Source organism: Pseudorasbora parva, chromosome 25, assembly GCF_024679245.1.
Source record: "Pseudorasbora parva isolate DD20220531a chromosome 25, ASM2467924v1, whole genome shotgun sequence".
Taxonomy (NCBI): domain Eukaryota; kingdom Metazoa; phylum Chordata; class Actinopteri; order Cypriniformes; family Gobionidae; genus Pseudorasbora; species Pseudorasbora parva.
The window spans coordinates 21,680,123-21,693,722 of NC_090196.1; the positions used below are offsets into that span (position 1 = coordinate 21,680,123).

General features: G+C 37.4%; 1 protein-coding gene across 1 annotated transcript; it reads right to left on the bottom strand.

Annotated features, from left to right (window-relative positions):
* Positions 1 to 514: 514 nt before the first annotated feature.
* On the bottom strand, positions 515 to 4,246 carry olfml1 (olfactomedin-like 1). Its single transcript, XM_067436543.1, is given in 4 exon segments — positions 515 to 1,463; positions 1,465 to 1,682; positions 2,722 to 3,007; positions 3,817 to 4,246. Coding segments are annotated over 4 exon segments (1,173 nt in total). The 5' UTR covers positions 3,928 to 4,246; the 3' UTR covers positions 515 to 905.
* Positions 4,247 to 13,600: the final 9,354 nt, after the last annotated feature.

A 13,600-nucleotide genomic window follows, 5' to 3' on the forward strand; every position in this document is an offset into this window, starting at 1 on the left:
GTGGGCATAATAGCAGCGCCATCTATTGTTCAGGCCGTTCCCAAATATGACAAAATGCAAATGTACAAGTGCGCATGCGCATAACGTTTAGCAACAGGTACAGGCTTGCAAGATAAAAAACCAAGGTAACTAAGTTAAAAGAAGCATAAAACTTATGAAAATATACCTGGAAATATTTCAAAATAATGATTTACAGGTCTAGAAAAGTGAGAAAAATGTAGCACAATATAGGCTAGTCATAACCATTTCCTTAGTACATAGTGTGCGTTTTGTAGACTTTGTACACAAATAAGAATAATTAGCTACTTAGATGTGTTAATACTGGTACTTGAATTATATAATGAAATCCCCAACAATTTCCATTAAAATATTATAAAAATATTGAAACAGCTGGAAAAATCATAAGTTCATTGGTCAAAAAAGGTGGGGTCCTATATTCTGGGCCAATTCATTATCTATTGCCCAAATATGTCATAAAAATAATGAATACACAAATTGTGCTTTGTATGGTGTACATTTTATTTTAAATATTTCAATGCATGATCTCACCTCAGAAATACTGTGAATTTGAAATGACAATAGATTCTGTATAACATAGTTCTATTATTTTTGTATAATGCTATTCATTTATAGTGCACTGCTATTAGATAAGCATCTTTATTTGTTTTAAATCATAGAAAAAAATGCTGATACAATACTAATGGTCCTCTGACTGAACCGAGGAAGCCAAAGACTCCTTTGTTTTTCAGGAAATGACAGTCTGGCACAACAACAAAGTGCACTACAAAGTGCTTCCCATGAAATTACAAGCAGATCTGATGTGATTGGGAAGAAGAATAAAGCACTGCTGGTTAAAATGAACTTATTGTAACTGCTCTTTTGATACTACGTAGAACTGACCTATCTTATATCTTCTTGATATCTAACTTATAGATGGTCTGATAACCATCATCCCAAGCATAAAGCTGCTTATCCTTGGGGTGGAAATGCATACCAGAGTGGCTGGTGTAACGTTTTGGGAAGAAAAGCACTGGGATGCTCTCGGTGTAGATGGTGTCATGGATATCAAACACGCACTGGATGCTGGACCTTCCACCATAGTGGGAGTTGTAGACCACATATAAGGTGCCACAAATGATGAAAGCTGCTTCTGCATCACGGCTATTGCAATTTGTATCCCAAGTGTGCTCCACAGCCAGACTACTATGGTCCAGCTTGGTGATCACCAAGTTGCCGCCAAAGTCTGGGTCCGCATGGATCGACCAGAGCCCCATTTCATCTACGGCGAGATCCAGTAGAGTGTGAGGGCTAAGGGCATAAGCCGGCATTCGACCAGCTCCAGGAAGCAGCAACCGATCAACCACCGTACGGTTGCTGAGGTGGACCTTCAGGATCTCATTGTTGGTGTCAGCATTGTGGTAGTACACAAAGCCGTTGTAGACTACGTGGCCGGTTCCATGCCACGGAAAAGGAAGACGGATGACTTCTGTTTTTTTTGGTAGAGTTTGCTTCAGTAAAAGTCTTCAGAGAAGTATATGCTAATATTGTGCTGTTTCGAGTGCCGCTAAAAAAGTAAATCTTAACAGAACCCTTCGTTGGATCCTTCATCCAGGATCCATTGACGTCACCTAACTTCTTGACGATTTTGAGAGACTTGATACCCACAAGCTCCGAACTGCAATCTGGAAGAATCAAGAACAGAACATCTATAATAATTATTACAATAATATTTATATATAGCAATGTAGATTACATCCTTTATTTACAATATCTTTTTAAATGAATGCAACATTTTTTGCTACCATAATTACCTGCCAATATATAATACTCAAATCTCAAAATGAATATTTTTCATACTGTACATTCTAATGTTGTAATGCCTAAATTCACTTATTTAAAAAAAAATGATTTACTTATTTTATTTCACTTAATTTAAAACGATTTTAAGACAAAATGGTAACACTTTATTTTACAGTGTCTTTGTTACATATATTACATGTACTTACCATAATAACAGTAGCAACTAACCCTCAACCAAACCCTTATCTTACCCTAATAAGTACATAATATTACTTAGTACTAAATATAATTACACTGTAACAATGACACTTTAAAATTAAGGGTTACACTAATTACAGTAATTATATATTTATGTACTAAGTAAAATTTAGTACATGCATTTACTATGGGGTTAGGGTAGGATTAGGGTTTGGTTTAGGGTTAGGGTTAGTTGCATCATGTAATTATGCATAATTTACTGTTATTACTATGGTAAGTACAATAGTACATGTAACATATGCAACAAGGACACTGTCAAATAAAGTGTAACCAACAAAATAGTACAGAATTAGAATATTGGCATACTGTCTTACAGATATGAAAAGAATTTTGGTTGTAATTTATTTTATAGTATGTGTACTAACTACTAACCCAAGAAAATACTGGTAATATAAGGTTACTACACAGGTTAAGGTTAGGTTTAGGGATAGGTTTAGGGTTAGTATTCAGTTTTAAACCCAGTTATTGTAATTGCTATAATAAGTACATAGATGTCATGAACATGACTGTAAAATAAAGTGCTACCAAGTCTAGTTAATTATTCATACAGCTTTCCTCAGGAAACTAAATGTTCTTATCTGCATCTTCATGCAATGTTCTAACACTAAACAAGTCCTGAAAATTGTATGGCTTAACTCAAAATGATAGATGCCTAAACTTTACCTTTGCCCTTAGGGGTTACAGGTGTCTTTTTTAGTTTGGCTTCTTTCATCTGGTGCTCGAGCAGCGAGTCTTCAATGTCAACCTGGGAAGTGTCAGGGATCTTATTCTGCAGATATTCCACATCCCTCTCCACTCGTTCTAAGCGCATAGTGAGGGTGTCGATGTGACCTTTGACCTCTGATTTCAACACGTTCGCCTTGCTCGTTTGTCCGTGTATCTCCTTGGACATTTCGTACATCCTTTGACTGAAGTGCTGGGAGTCCTGCTCACATTTGATCAGTCGTCCCTGTTAAGACGAATGCACAAAAATACACGTGACTGATCACGCTGTAGAAACAAGTTTAGCATTCAAAATTAAATCTAAAATGAATAGAAAACATCATAGTAACATTTTATTTTACAGTCCTGATTCACATTATAGTAATTACAATGTTATAACTGGGTACTAACCCTGAACCTACAAATAAACCTAACATTAACGCCAGTAGTTACCTAGTACTTTCTAGGGTACACTAAGTACACTTACTGTAAATTAAAGTTTAAACACATCTACTATATTTAAATGATTTATATGTTTGCTTGAAATTTTATCTAGTCTAAATACATGGCATGTAGAAAGATTTTTATCTCCATAATGGTGTGTTTACAGCATCCACCAGCAGGTTCTAGCACACATAGCAAAGCAGCTAAACATTGTCCCCATGATTTGGCCATGTAGGATAAGGATCAAATCCTTGTTAGTCTTGGAGAAACATTCTAAATGATCAGACACACTGTAGAGAAACAGAAATACTTAGGCTTATAGGAACTGAACATCAGCACTATCAAGCTATTCTCTGGTTTTATGACTAGTTTATGGTTAGATTGGAGTTTTGTTGTAGAAATGTTGCTCCAGAACCAACCAGATCCAGAAACACATACGTAGCAAAGTCACAGTATATGGATACTTTAGAAAGCATTAGCTATATATGAACGTATAGCTTATAGTAAGCTTTAAATATCCTAAAAGGGCCTAATGCAAAATATATTAAAATATTGTATTAAAGCAAACATATTTGGCCACAACATGAGCTATCTTAGGAACAAATGTCTTACCTCCAGCTGTTGGAGTTGTCTCTGAAAATACTCCACCATAAAATCGGGAGTTGTCCTTTGAGCTTGTGCACTTCCAAGCAAAAGAAGTATAGTTATCAGTGACAAAATCATGATGTATATTTTCGTCTTGTTTAGTTTGTGTTATAAAACCAAGAAAACTCCCTTCTTATCTAATGTCAGTTTGGAGCCAGGTAAAGTTCCAGAAGCAACTGGTTTGTTATTCAGATTCTGGAACTGTATTCGAAGGAAGATGCTGAAAAGGCAGGTCTTCACAAGCTCTGTTTTTAGTAGTAATAATAAACTCCAGATGTCTTGACACACTTTCAACTCGATAAATCAAATCTGCACATCATACGATTCAAATTACTGCATATATTTGCAGTATAATGTACACCATATTTGCCTCTCTCCCCTTCAGTAAGTTCATTAGCCTTAAAGAGTTCAAGTTGTAATTTGAGAGCAGGAAACACATCAGGACACATCAGAAGCTTCAGTCAGACCGTCTGGCCGACGTAACCCTCATTTTTGGCCCACAAACAGACACACTTTCTAGCCAAAAAACATAATATTATGAGAGGGGAAAAAAACTTTATTCCTGGAAGAAGTTGTTTGAGCCCTGCACTTATTTTTAAAAAAGTATTATAAACTGATTTTATTTCTATAAGTAAGAACTAACATTATTTAACTAACTATTTTGTTACTAAAACAGTATTTTGCACACAACAATAGCGAATTTCTTTTAACTTTTTTTAACAGAAACTGTAAAGTGGTGATTATGTTTGTCCTTCAGGTGGCGCTATAATACCAAAACAACAATGTGAACTCTGGGGAGAATACTTTAATTCACAAGTGTCCATTGTTGATCTTGACTGCTGACAATACGAGTTTTTACATAGATTAAATATATATTTATATTCCATTTAAATATATATTCCAACATTTCTTATCTGATTATCCGAAATTCAGCATTTTCACTTGGATAACTCCCTTTAGATGTTTTTGTGCTCCTGACACTGGCCCAAATTCCGCTTGTCAATTATTTAGGCTGTTATATAATGGCATCATTCACAATTTTCTCATCTTAAATAGAAATCACAAAACAAGTCTTCTGCATTAACTAGGCTATCAGATAAAATCTTCTTTATTTGCCTCACTCATTGCTTTTTATTGTAGCCTATTGTTATTTTTTCATTTCAAAAGAAATGACAATAGCTCTGGCAATTATCAAAAATTAGGTTTGTCACGAGGGGACTGAGCTTGTTGTCAAAGAAAACACTGCAAAAGGAAGCGACAGGCTCAAATGATGTAGAAACATTTGATGTGGAAACTTTTGTGGCCTAATTCAATCACAACTCTGCAAATCCAAGGAATTGATTTACTAAAGTAAAGCACACACTGCGAAGAGAAAAACAACAACAACAAAAAAAAACCTATATATAAAAGGCTATTATTATTTACCCTATTTTTTCTATTTACAAGAAGAAGAAGAACATTTTCGTTATTAAAGAAGGCAAATTTTCATTATTAAATAAAAACATTTTAAAACTGTTTCAACACACCTTGTCCCAAAGTAGGCATACTTCCATTAACAACAATGTTTAAGTGGCTGGTGACCGAACTCTAACCCAGAACAGCAAGACAAAACCTCTCATCAAAAGCTCCATTAGTGGAACATAGTGTCTCCTCCAATGCTGAATGAGTTTAACAACATTAGTGACTTCATATCCCTGTCTCAAGCCCATAAATGATGTCTGATGTATACGTCTGATATAAATTTTTGGGGTCTTATAACCATCTCTACTCTGGTGTGTTGCAACTAATGCTAATGGTTATGGCTATTTACACAAAAGACTACACATAAAATAGTCAATTTCCCTAAAAAGTATGAAATCTGTTCGGACACATCGTACAACACACTGACAGACCCAAGCATCCCTTTTTCCACAAAATGAGGGCATGCATGGTCCCCAAACAGTCCCCACAACTGAGCCAACTCTCTGACACACTTCCATAATTCCCTCTCATCTTTTTTAGGGTTTTATCCCTACCAGCTCTGAGCTGTTTAGAACTACATAGACAACAACACATTCATGACTTTGTCAGGAAACTTCAAAGCTGATTCCTGATAGATTTGCATCAGGAGCAGATATTAAAAAAGATTGTAGGCAATGTAGGTGTTGCAAATGCTTTTAACAATTTCAACTATTTAAAGTGTTTTATATTATTCACATTATTTTTGAACATTTTAGTAAACCAAGGGGACAAAATTTTAATGCACAGAAAAAGATCTTAGCTGAACATAATTCATTTCCAGGTTAATTTTCCTGAAAAGTGTTTTGCGCTATCAAAACTGTATGTTTGAGAATCTCAACCTGAACGCTATCCAACAGTGTAATTTGGGGACGGGAGTATGTTTCCCTGACCATTCACAGTCAGGGGGAGTGCTTGGACAAGGGACACATGGTTTTGCTTTATTATATGACTTTTTAGGTATAATTAGTGTGAAAATTCCCACAAGATAAATACCCGGATGATGCACTAAACTGTCGTACTTAACTGTCACAACTTGAATTACGTAGTGGAGGGGGAGGGACATCCGATGATGGATGACAAAATAACCATATCAAATTCATACACAACATGGATGAGTACATAGTGCTTTAGTACATAGTGTATAGTATATTTACAGTCATTTGGGATGCACGCAACTAGTCTAGTGTTCCAAAACCTGTTTGAAAACAGTCATATCACACAGAAAAAAATAATGTGTCAAAATTGTACCTTTAGGGGTACAACAGCTTGTCGGTGGGGCAGTACCCTTAAAAGAACATCTTTGTACCTTTTTTTTACTCCTAAAAGGTGCATATTAGTACCTTTGAGTGCAAATGCGTACCTTAAGGTACTACTATGAACCTTTTTGTGGTACAAAGTTGTCCTTTTAAGGGTACTGCCTGAGCGACAAGCTGTTGTACCCCTAAAGGTAAAATTTTGACACCCTGTCTGAGTACCACATTTGAATTTAAACTTGCAACCAAAAATATGTTCTATATAGTTTGAATGTGTGTAGTATGAATGTTACCTATCAGCGTCAGTTGCGTCCCTTCACCTCCTGTCATAAATCCCTCCTGAGGCATCATGGGATGGTAAAGTGTCCAACGAATGCGAACTTCAGAATCTAGCCAGAAGTAGTAGGTCATCCAGCGACTTTTCACCTACTGTTTTTCGAATACTATACATTCGGACATACTACTCTGTTAGCGTAGGCCTACTGTTTTCACATTGGGAAGGGAAGCAATCGATTTCGGACACAGTAGTCCGAGGTGGACAAAGTACTCAACTCTATTACTTGAGTAAAAGTAAAGGTACTACTGGTCAAATATTACTCCGTTACAAGTGAAAGTTGTAAAAACAGATTTTGACTCAAGTCAAAGTACAGAAGTATTTGTTTTCAAAAGTACTTAAGTATAAAAAGTAAATTTCCTTTTTTTATGCCAATGTTTTTTTATTATTGTTGTATAAATGCACACTGTCATCATGGTTTAAGCCATTCAGTGATGCTCCATCCGACATACTAGCATACGACTAACTTAAACTCATTTAAATACTTGTATATAAGTTACAAAGCTCTTTACAAAGCGCTGTCACTTTAAGAACGAATGCACGGATCCAATACACTGATACACTTCTAATATTCTCCCAACTTTACTCTTCTCTTTCTCCCAGACATTTATATTTTTAATATTTTATAAGACATGCACTAAGTGTATGCCAACTAAACTAATCTTGATTTAAAAAAAAAAAACTGAAACATACTTTCAAAGTATGGATATGGGTGCACACACTTGTGCCTAAGAAACGTCTTCTTCTATTTTGAAAAGTTGGGAAAATGTTTATGACCATATAAAATTGATTCCTGATAGACTGTCTGCAACAACAACAACAACAAAAAAACTTTTAAAGATGGAAAAAATCATCCTCCGACTTTCAGAGTTGCTACAGATATGACTTTCGACCTAGATAGAAATGTAGTGGAGTAAAACGTACGATATTTGTCTTTCAAATGTAGTGAAGTAAAAGTCATACGTTTCCAGAAAAAATAATACTCGAGTAAAGTACAGATACCCAAAAAGTGTACTTAAGTACAGTGCTCAAGTAAATGTACGTAATTACTGTCCACCTCTGACAGTAGTGTCACTGGAGGTTTCGAAAATGACCTACTTCACATTAAACATATCGATTACCAAATAAAATCATAAACGTCTAACCAAGTAATGTGTGAAGATATAAGAGTTCTGCGTGAACGGATATGTCTGGATTTTCATTGGAAGTTATGCAGATACAGGGTCATGCCTTCTTTGAGGAGAAATCAAGCACTGGATATATTCTTTGCTTCAATCAAGGGTTATTGCTTAGCTGGAACAACTATAACATTAGTGATCCCTCCAGGCTCTATTCTTGGACTGGGTTTATTCAGCCTTTATTGCCTTGCTGCCTCCTGGGAATGTTATCAGATCCACTCTTTGATATTTGAAATGCTAAAACTCATGTTAGAGTAATTTAGATTTCCGGCCACACTGCTATTGCCCTGACTGAGACTGAACATGCTATTATAAACATGACTTTGATCTCTTATACAGAATATATTGCGCCGTACTAATTGTTAATTGATTCGCCCAGTTGCTTTAAGATTAGGCTATTGTTATGACTCGTTTAACTATTTGCTTTGTCTGGACCAAGAGAGTTGTCAAAATTACTGACCTTGTCACTAATGTCTTCTGTTTGATGCTTTCTTTGACTAGTTGTTGAAGTCTTTGTTTTGGTGATTGCACTTGCCAACCTTGCGGCGTTTATTAAAGCAGCACTTGGCAACTTTTGCTCTCGGGGTCCCCCTACAGTTTGGAAAAAATACTGTCCTCAACTACTGTCGTAAGATCTGTCATCCTACATCAGGGGATGCCATCGGGCGTGCATTTGTTGACATGACAACCCTGATAGCCCTGAACTAGTGATGCGTGGGTCGTCTCATAACCTGTGGACCCCGTATGTCTATTTAATGGTCGTGGGTGCGCGGCGGGTTGTAAAAATATATACAGTGGTGCGGTGCGGGCCAAATAACTTCATAAAAGCAGCCCGCGGGTCGGTGCAGCACTAACAGTTAACCTGAACACTGCAGGAGGAGTTCACATGCAGGTGTTCTTCTGGCGGCGCGTGTGAAATGTCTTCATCCCAGGTACAGTCAGTGGCATATGTTTCAGCATGTTAAATGAATATAATTTCATGGGTTTTATTTTTTTCAAACGCCAAATGTTGATGCTCACGTTTACAAGCCAGCGTCAATATAGTAGTCTATTGGTTACCGTTTTACAGAATCTATATGATACTTCAGTTCAATGTTTGAGTGGTAGGTAATCACCATAACAAGCATGTCAGCATCGGTCGGGCACGCCTCCTTCAGCTCACGCCGACGAGCAAACGCTGGTCCAATGTTGATCCTCGTTCTGCCTTTAATCCCATCACTTTTTCGTTTCCTCTTATTGCTTTCCTCCAACAAAACCTTTTCTTTCTTATTTGTCTCTGCTGCTTCGGACATGACTATATTATCCGACGAACAAAGTTGGGCTCGCACGTCCGACTTTAAGGAAGTGTGGGTGTTGGTGGAAGTGACGTATATGCCGTAAAGCTGTCGAATTTTGTAGTTCTTTTTGTTCTCGGGTTACTACCCGAAACCCGAAGTTTAAAAGTACGATTAAAAACGATACAGACTATGGCTATGTCAGACGTGTCATTCAACCTATTGTAAGTCGATTTATCATCACAAGAGTCTTAAAAAATATATTATGAAGGTTGAAAAGTTACCTAGTGCTGCTTTAAACATGCTTTGAGAACCGAGACCTGAATGTCTTTCTTCCAAACTTGTGCGGAAGAAAATTAATCACCACTGAAGCTTCCCGTCATGAACCTTGGGATTCAGTGGGAAAGCAAGTAGTCTATTTATTCCTCTTTAATGTATACAAGAACTTGAATATTCATGCTGTCTTCTAACATGTTGCGTACACAATACACATAGGGCCTACTGTATTGGGGGGAAATACATTGGGGTCCAAAAGCCTTACACCACAATCCAAATCTGGAAATCAACAGACTGTTTAAAAGAATTTTTAAAAACATTAATGTTAATTTTGAATTTTTAAAGACATTTATTTTTACTCTCTTTTTTTGTATTAAAAAAGACAAATATTTTTCTTTACTGGTGTTTTCAGACTTTTGGACCCCATGAATAGTACAGTAGGTCTATATCTTACTGAGTTGGATCATCCTGCCATCTGGTGACATTCCCATGCTGATATATTATGCACAATCACATAATCTAAGTGCTTTGGTGGTCTTTCTGAAACCTGATCCATGTTATGCAGATGGATTTGATAGATAGTGACACCCTTAAAGGAATCTGACAGGAGGAAAAAACTGAAAACCCCTTGCATTTTAACATTAAGTTCAGGTTTTACAGCAATCAACTACATTTTGAAGTTTTAGTTTAGTTTAGTTTAGTTTAGTTTATTGATTTATAAAGCACATTTTAAAACAACTGATGTTGTAACCAAAGTGCTGTACAAGAAAAATGAAAACAAAACAAACAAAACAATTACATTACCAATTGAGGTAACATGAGAAAACATATACAGAATCAGTCAAAACATAAGGAAAACACAAATTAGTTTTTAAAGATGTTTTAAAAGTGGCATGAAGGGGGAAGATCTAATATTAGAAGGGACTGTTCCAGAGTCGAGGGGCCACCACAGAAAAAGCCCGGTCACCCTTAGTTTTATAACGTAAGCTTGGAATTGAAAGAAGAAGTTGGTTAGAAGAGTGTAGTGATCTTGAGGCGTTGTACACGACAAGAAGATCACTAATATACTGCGGTGTGTGTCCATGTAGAGCTTTAAAAGGTTGATAAGCTTATTCACTTCTCCGTCCTATGGACGATTATATGGTTAGCTGCATACCCTTGCTTGCATTTAGTCATGTTTTAAACATCAGAACAAATCTGAGAACCAGTTTTTAGTCACAACCCAGCTAGCATACATATACAGGCTTCATCTGGACCAACTATGACACATATGGCTCAGTTTTTGCAGCGGCAAATGTCATATGTCGTATGTCTCACACTCATCAAGCCAGTTTTACTGTGAGTTGTAACTTGCTATGTGTGGCCCAGATGTGTCACTTACATTTTTTATGGCATTGCAGGGTGTTCCAAATGAGCCATCATTGTCAGTGAAGTCCACATCAACTGATAAACCGTGCTCAGGGTATGCCGCTTATATACCAAATCATTTTGGACATTTTCATGCTCCCAACTTTGTGGGAACATTTTGGGGTTGGCCCCTTCCTCATGACTGGGCACCAGTGCACAAAGCAAGGTCCATAAAGGCATGGATGAGCAAGTTGGGTGTGGAGGAACTTGACTGACCTGCACAGGGTCCTGACCTCCACCCGATAGAATACCTTTGAATTAGATGAACTGGATGAATTAGAGTGGAGATCCAACATCAGTACCTGACCTCACAAAAAAACGCTCATGGGAAAAAGTCCCATAAACACACTCCTTAACCTTGTGGAAAGCATTCACAGATGAGTTGAAACTGTTATAGCTGCAAAGGGTGGACCAACTCCATATTAAACCCTATGGATTGAGAATGGGATGTCATTAAAGTTCATGTGCATGTAGAGGCAGGCATCCCAAAACTTTTGGCAATATAGTGCATGTATGCTATTGCCAGCCATGCTCAAATTGATTCATCGCTGATTAGTATGTGGGCCAGAAGAATGTGGTAGATGTGGGCCACAACTGGGCCAGATGTCATTTGCTATCTGGGAAATTTAAACCGAGGTCCTCTTCTGCAAATTGGTGGTGGTTGAGGAGATTCCCCCCTTCCATATGCAAAACGCTTTGAATGCTGACTGCTGAGAAAGAATGTAATTAATTAATTAATTATTATTGATATTATTTAACATAAATTAGACATTAAACATGAACAAATTTCGTAATGGTATTTTGAGGAAATGTGAATGTTCTCAGCCTAAAACAACAATAGCTGATTATATGGTTCAATATGTGCATTAAAGTACATTGCATAAATGTTTGTGTGTACAATAAAGAGCTATGATGTTAACATCATATTGTTTGGACAGCGATGTAGCTGTAGGACAGAGCCTTATTTGTTTTGTGTGTGAATTGTGCGCTTAGGAGCCAATAACAAACCGTTATTGGGTAATTGTGAGAGCATGGAATCCCCTTGATGATTAATATAGATGGATGATCAGTCATTCACAAGGCTTTTCAAATATGTGATGCGTGCTAACTGTGAAAGCCTAATTTTCCTGAATCCCCCTGGGTTGTAAATCAGAGACATGTAATCATAGCGCAGCTCACCTAATTGACTTCCATTTAAGGCTGGAGGCCCACATGGGCTGCAATTCACCTTTGAACTGTAACGAGAAAGGATATATAGCTTGTGAGGATTATAAAAAGGATAAAATCACAGGCTTGTAGTTAAGAATATCATGGTTTCTATTTTGCATCAAAATAAGGTTTTAGACGCAAAAGTGCCCTGCACGTGGTTTTTCTTGGCTAAATGAACCGTCAATAATAGTTCCAGTGGACCACGGTAGCATGCACCTGATGTCATGTTTCAATGGCAAAATGATTAATAGTGTGCCATTTCAGCACACAACATATGTTTGTCTGCACATATTAGAAGTGAAAATCATATGTTGCCATATTATATTCTGGCTGAATTGCATGCAACCCTTGTTAGCACACCCACTCTCAAGTTTAATTTAAAAGGTGCAAAAGGAGAAGAATAGAGGTAATTAACAAAATCATCCATGGATGTGTCATCCAGATGGCTAGGTGTGTGGGGGATGTAGTAATGTGTAACGGGGAGAACTGTCTGTGTGACTGGACTGCTCTATTACTGAAAATATGGTGTGCTATGGCTGCAGAATTTCACAGAAAACTGTAGTGCAATATTTAGGTAGTCTTGTTTTCAGTGTCTGAGTGTGAGAAAATGATCTCCAAAACAAAACCTAGCCACTTATTTTAAAGTGATAGTTCACCCCCCGCCCCCCCCCCCCCAATCGTGGTACCGTGATACGTTGCCACCTGTGCAATTTGCAAAATGTCCTTACTACTAAATATTCCATGGTCAACTAGTAGGGGTCAGCGCATGCTGAGGTGTCACCAACTTTCTGCAAAGTCAATAGCTACAGACCTCCAAACTTCATGTGACCTTCAGATTAGCTCAAGAACAGTGTGTAGACAGCTTCATAGAATGGGTTTCCATGGCTGAGCAGCTGGTTTGGTGGTGAGGATTATGGTTGTTTTTCAGGGGTTGGGCTTGGCCCTTTAAGTTCCAGTGAAAGGAGCTCTTAATGCTTCAGCATAAGACATTTTGGACAATTTCATGCTCCCAACTAGTGCACAAAACAAGGTCCATAAAGACATGGATGAGTGAGTTTGGTGTGGAGGAACTTGACTGGCCTGCACAGAGTCCTGAACTCAACCCGACTGAACTTCTTTGGGATAAATTAGAGCGAGACGGCGAGCCAGGCCTTCTAATCCAACATCAGTGCCTGACCTCACAAATTCTTCTAAAAGAATGGTTAAAAAATACCCATAAACAGACTCCTAAACCTTGTGGAAAGCGTTCTCAGAAGAGTTAGCTGCAAAGGGTGGGCCAACTCCATATGAAACCCTACGGATTAAGAACAGGATGTCATT